The sequence below is a fragment of the Notolepis coatsorum genome, assembly GCF_963971535.1.
Source record: "Notolepis coatsorum genome assembly, chromosome: 13".
Lineage (NCBI taxonomy): Eukaryota > Metazoa > Chordata > Actinopteri > Aulopiformes > Paralepididae > Notolepis > Notolepis coatsorum.
This window is the reverse complement of record NC_140177.1, coordinates 17,829,860-17,835,859: the sequence shown is the minus strand read 5'-3', so window position 1 is coordinate 17,835,859 and position 6,000 is coordinate 17,829,860. Positions and strand designations below refer to the sequence as shown.

General features: G+C 48.0%; 1 protein-coding gene across 1 annotated transcript in view; it reads left to right on the top strand.

The window, feature by feature from the left end:
• adcyap1r1a (adenylate cyclase activating polypeptide 1a (pituitary) receptor type I) overlaps positions 1 to 6,000 on the top strand; it is a gene marked incomplete at both ends in the record, with an annotated part of 172,939 nt that overhangs the window by 66,813 nt on the left and 100,126 nt on the right. The window contains 2 exons of the mRNA XM_084327581.1: positions 775 to 1,068; positions 1,151 to 1,422. Coding sequence (XP_084183707.1) covers positions 775 to 1,068; positions 1,151 to 1,422 — 566 coding nt within the window. The remainder of the gene's footprint in view (positions 1 to 774; positions 1,069 to 1,150; positions 1,423 to 6,000) is intronic.

The window sequence follows — 6,000 nt, the reverse complement described above, 5'->3', positions numbered from 1 at the left end:
TCCCCCAAACTCTGTTGGCCGACGACAGGTTGCATGATGGGAGTTGGAGTCTCTATTTGGAGTTCAGCGGGTTGGTGAGAGGGGCACAGATGTGTTTTCATTCCCTGACATTTCAGTACTGCGCTCACAGTACCTCAACAATACCCTGCATAAACGAATACCACTTTAGCCATTCTCGGTCTCCATGACAACAGGAAGATTTTGTTCCTTCAGCCCCCTGCAGGAGGCACATCCATAAGTGATCGACATCCTGTAATCCGTGCAAAAGCAAAGCGTTTCTGTGGGAGCATCTTGTTCTCTGCTAATCCCTACACTTTCAGCGATGGATTTCGAGGCGTGTATTTCCGTGTTGTGCGAGACTCTACGAATTCATAATGAAATCCAGCTAGATTGTGGCTCAGGAGGTAGAGAGCAGTCGTCTGGTAATCCGGAGGTTTCTGATTCGATTCCCGCTCCGTGGGTCCTTGAGCAAGACACTGAACTCCTAATTGCTCCCGATGAGCAGGTTGGCACCTTGCATGGTTGCCTCCACCGTCGGTGTGTGAATGTGTGAGTGAATGGGTCAAATGTGAGGATAAAAGCACTATATAAATGCAGCCATTTACAATTAGATATTTCCCTGTTCTCACCGAAATGATATCTAGGTCAAATATTGCAGACTCTGGTTCAGCCTCTATAGCCTCACACCCAGTGTGACTCTGGTTCAGCCTCTGTAGCCCCAGTGTGATCCTGTTCAGCCTCTGTAGCCTCACACCCAGTGTGACTCTGGTTCAGCCTCTATAGCCCCAGTGTGATCCTGTTCAGCCTCTATAGCCCCAGTGTGATCCTGTTCAGCCTCTGTAGCCCCAGTGTGATCCTGTTCAGCCTCTATAGCCCCAGTGTGATCCTGTTCAGCCTCTGTAGCCCCAGTGTGATCCTGTTCAGCCTCTGTAGCCCCAGTGTGATCCTGTTCAGCCTCTGTAGCCCCAGTGTGATCCTGTTCAGCCTCTGTAGCCCCAGTGTGATCCTGTTCAGCCTCTGTAGCCCCAGTGTGATCCTGTTCAGCCGCTGTAGCCCCAGTGTGATCCTGTTCAGCCTCTGTAGCCTCACACCCAGTGTGACTCTGGTTCAGCCTCTATAGCCCCAGTGTGATCCTGTTCAGCCTCTGTAGCCCCAGTGTGATCCTGTTCAGCCTCTGTAGCCCCAGTGTGATCCTGTTCAGCCTCTGTAGCCCCAGTGTGATCCTGTTCAGCCTCTGTAGCCCCAGTGTGATCCTGTTCAGCATCTATAGCCCCAGTGTGATCCTGTTCAGCATCTATAGCCCCAGTGTGATCCTGTTCAGCCTCTGTAGCCCCAGTGTGATCCTGTTCAGCCTCTGTAGCCCCAGTGTGATCCTGTTCAGCCACAGTGGCAAGGCAAGGGTGATTCTTAGTGGTGGAAGAAGTACACAGTTCCTTTACTTAAGTGGAAGTAGAAATACCCAGATAAATGAGTACTCTGGTAAAAGTAAAGGTCCTCCCGTCAGATTCTACTTAAGTAAATAGAGAAGTGTTTGCTATTGAATATACTTAAGTATCTAAAGTAAAAGTAAGCATTCTAAAGTGGTCTGTGGTCCAGTTATGCTCCCCTGATTAAAGGTTATGTTAAAGTGCTATGTGGTCCAGTTATGCTCCTGCTCCTCTGATTATGTCCCCTTGAAGTTGTCAGGCTTCAAATGTGAAAGTATATACTCTTAAAAAGTACAATATTTCCTTTGACATGTAGTGGAGTAAAAGTACTAAAATGAAAATACTACGTAAAGTAGAAGTAGCTCAAAATTGTACTTAAACTAGCACAGCTGACAAGGGGTCAAATGACCCCTAGGCATTTTCAATAAATGTATCCTCGTCACTCGGTCGAGCTCCAGTTCTGTCACTCAATGACTTTTCCTAAAAGTACCAGTTTTATCTCGCACGGTTTCTGAAATTTCAAAATGACTTCAGGAAAATGTAATTAGAATGTTATTCCACATATGGGCCGTTGGAACAGACGAAAGTCACAGCACTTTGCAAGCATCTAGCGCAGGGGTGGCCAACCCGTGGCTCGCGAGCCGCATGTGGCCCTTTGCCCGTCAATGTGTGGCTCTTCCATCCAAAAAATTCAAAAATAATAATTTATAATATATTTATCTTTTAATATTTTTTTTTGTGTCACTCAAACCATTGTGGTAAACCTCATATTTTTATATTCAGAGGTAATTATATAGTTTACACTGTTTATTTTTCTCATATTTCTTATATAAGCTGTCAGGTCATCTGACCCGTTCCTGGTGGGAATTAGTGGCATTTTCTCCATGGCTGTGCTAGTGTTAAGTAAAATACAAAATACTTAAAATATATATACCTTCCACCACTGGTAATTCTAACATACAGCATGTCTGCAGTCACTTCAAACAATGCCTTGAGGTCATCCAGCTGGCTTCTTCCTGCCTTATAATTAGTGGCCCTCAACAGGATCACAGTGATTACTATGTTGCACATAGCAACCATAGAACCACACACACACAAACACACACATGCATACACACGCATACACACACACACACACACACACACACACACACACACGCACGCACGCACGCACGCACGCACGCACGCACGCACAAATACACACACACACACACACACACACACACACACACACACACACACACACACACACACACACACACACACACACACACACACACACACACACACACACACACACACACACACACACACACACACACACACTATACATTGATGTAGCGGGTGTTTCTTCCATAGATCAAACAGTTTGAACAAGTCTAAGGATGTTTGGAGCATTATGTGTGTCTACATATGAATATAAACATACATATGTGCAGAACTCGAGAACTATTAGGAATGTCTGACCACTAAAGGGCGAATTCATGAAGAATGGATTGCACCCACTAATAGCACCCTTAACTGCGTGTGATTTGCGCCTGCTATTTGCTCCGTCTTAAGGACCTATTCACTAAAGATATTGCATAGGAAGGTCCGATCGACTCAGGGTTGATTTCTACGTGTTCAGGAGACTCAGGTGCATAAAACGTGATCATGGTCACGTTTTATCATGTTTTGATCAGGTTTAATCATGGTCACGACCTACGAGTGAATCTATGAAGGGGAGCAAAATATGGCACGAGACTTATTTTGCGAAAATGTTTTCATTAACCAAACTGTCTATCATATCAAAACACAATCTAGGGATGTATAGGAATAAAAATAAATCACATTTAGAATTTTCCCACCCAGATTGTACCAAATCATTTGTCATGTCATCCCAAAATAAATTAGTTTGAGCAGACCTGTCCATGGTGCTGAATCTTTCTGCCAAAGTTAGGCACTGTGTGCCAGTGAAAATAATTTCAGATTTAGGAATATTTTTAGAATGAGAAATTAAGTTAAGAGAATAGAACCCGCATTCTCATATACTCGAGAATAAACTTTTCATTGACCATGTTTCCAGCCTCTACTCATCATGGACCTGACGAAACGTTATAAATTAAAAGTTTATTCTGGAGCATATGAGTGTGCAGGTTCTATTCTCTTTATTGTGATTATTACCTAATGCAACGGATCACGGGAGACACCGGCCACTAATGCGCTTAGTTACCACCAATTCTCTGAAGACATAAATAGCGTCACTCTAACTGTGAGTGGCACTTAGCGCCGATCTTTGTGAATTGGACTGTTTTTGCAATGAGGCTCATTTGCATAGAAAGGGGGCACATTTCCCGCCCATATAACCTCACTTAAATACCCGCAAATAGCACCAACGCACAGAGATGCAATGATGATGGCAACGCAGTTAGCACGGTATTTCACCCTTTGTGCATGCTTTGTGAATAGCAAGGTTTGTTCTGTTTTGTAATAGATCTCGCTCGGCGTCACTACTGCACTGTACCTCGCTGTACCTCGCAAGCGCACTGAATAAAAAATTCCACAATGTACCTTTACATCCCAACATTCGTCTGACCACACCCCTATCAGCTTACCTTCATAAGCAGGTGTGTGGCCACCTACTCGCCTCCTTCTTCGCTTTCACAACAAGGAAGTGCCTTCGGTAGATCCCCACTTGACGAGGTTGCTAGTTGAAGAAAGTTGAGACGAGTTTACATTGTGCTTATTTTTTTCTTCTCTCATAAATATTCAAGAGAAAAATCTAAGTCATAATGTCTACTTCGGAGAGTCGTAGAACCACTCTTCACCAGTGGTTCTCCATTCCCGCCTCCGTCGTGCGTTCTGGTGCGGGGCTGTTGCCGCGTTCGTGGTCGGCAGCCACGCCCGGTAGGCATCCGATGGGTAGTTTGCCTCTCCGAGGAGCCAGTGCACCGGTGCCGTCGCCTCTGCGATGGCCTGGTCCTGGCTCTGGTTCCTCTGTTTCCGGGGAATCGTCCGTTGTTGAACGGCCGATTCCGTTGGTTCCGGAGGATTTGAGACGCAAACTTTTTGCGTCTGCTCGGTCCCGTCGCAAGATGGTGTCCTGCAGACGCGAACGGCCTGGGTTTGGGGAATTGCTGGAGACCAGCGAGGATGCGTCGGTCTCTAGCTGCCCAATGGAAACAGAGGATTGCATGGTAGAGGCGGACGGGTTCTTGTTTGAAGGCCCAGTAGAGACGAATATCCCACCCGTCCAGGTAACACTGGAGGGGGGTGATATGTCTCCTTGGGGCGCCTTGTTCGAGGATGTCGGGGAAACCCCTCGGCCTCATCGGCAGCATGCCCTACTATCAGCCACATCAGACTGTGGTTCCTTAAGCAGTCGAAGCCTGCTGCATGTGAGGGATGCGGGTTCGGTGGAGGAAAGTCTGCAGGGGGAACTGCGGGCTTTGTTCCCCGAGCTTATGGCGGTGGCGGCCGCTGCAAACGGCGTGCCACTGCAAACGGCGCGCCGCTGCCGCAGCCACTGCCTGCTCCTGTCCCCGATGATCTAATAGGTCATCTCTGGCAGCGTCGCCCGGTGAGAGGGGTGGACGTTGTCTACCCATTTTTCCCCTCAATGGGGGCCTACGTCTAATATCGCACAGCTGGCAAGATTTGTATCCGGGATAATGACGGGCGGCACGGAGCGGTCGGAGGTACAACATGATCAGCTCACCCAGGCGGCAGGAGCTGTCCTGCATCTGACTCAGGTGCAGGCCATAGCCGCTGGGAAAGTGCGCGCCCTGGCGACTCTGATCCAGCGCCACCTTTGTGCCGGAGAAGAAGAGGGCTCCTCTTCTGACGGCCACCCTCTCCGATGCTGGACTGTTCGGGAAGGCCCTGCAATTGATGACCTCAACATGCAGAGAGATGGCAGAGGAGAGATCCGTGCTCCAACCCCATTTTCCACCTCCCGTCATCGCCGGTGGAGTCAGACGGCTTCCACGTCGTCGAGCTAACTCCGCCGTGGCTGCCACTGCCTCCATCGCCACTGCTGGCCGTCGACGAAGGCCAGGAGGAGAGACGGTGCTACTGCTGCAGCCGGCCCATCTACGACCGGAGGAGACGGTAGGGATTGACGAGACCAGCAACCGATTACCTACCGTCCCTCCGGGGCTTCTCGGGGTGGCAAAGCCTGAGCGGCTCGAGGCAGCAGACGCCGCTAGGCAGTGACTTTTTTCCCATGCTGTCCCCTCTGTTTACCCCTCCCCGGCCCTCTCATATTATTTGTTTGCATAAATAAAAAGTCCCTTCTAAAGGGGGACTGTATTTTTGTTAAACAAACTGTGTGTTTCTTCACCAAAACATATGATGAGGTTGCAAAGTGTGAATCTGCATTAGTATACATTGATGGATGAGTTACGTTCGTATTATGAGATTAAAGCAAGGTCTGCAGCATACACTCGGTTATAGAAGGGTTTCTATCTCGGCCTGACGCTCCACATGCAGGTAGAAGCTGGTTGTATGGTCTGTTGCTTACACACAAAGTAATGTTGAACTACAACACTGTTGTGTTAGTTGCAGTAATGCTCGTATACACACGTTCCACGGC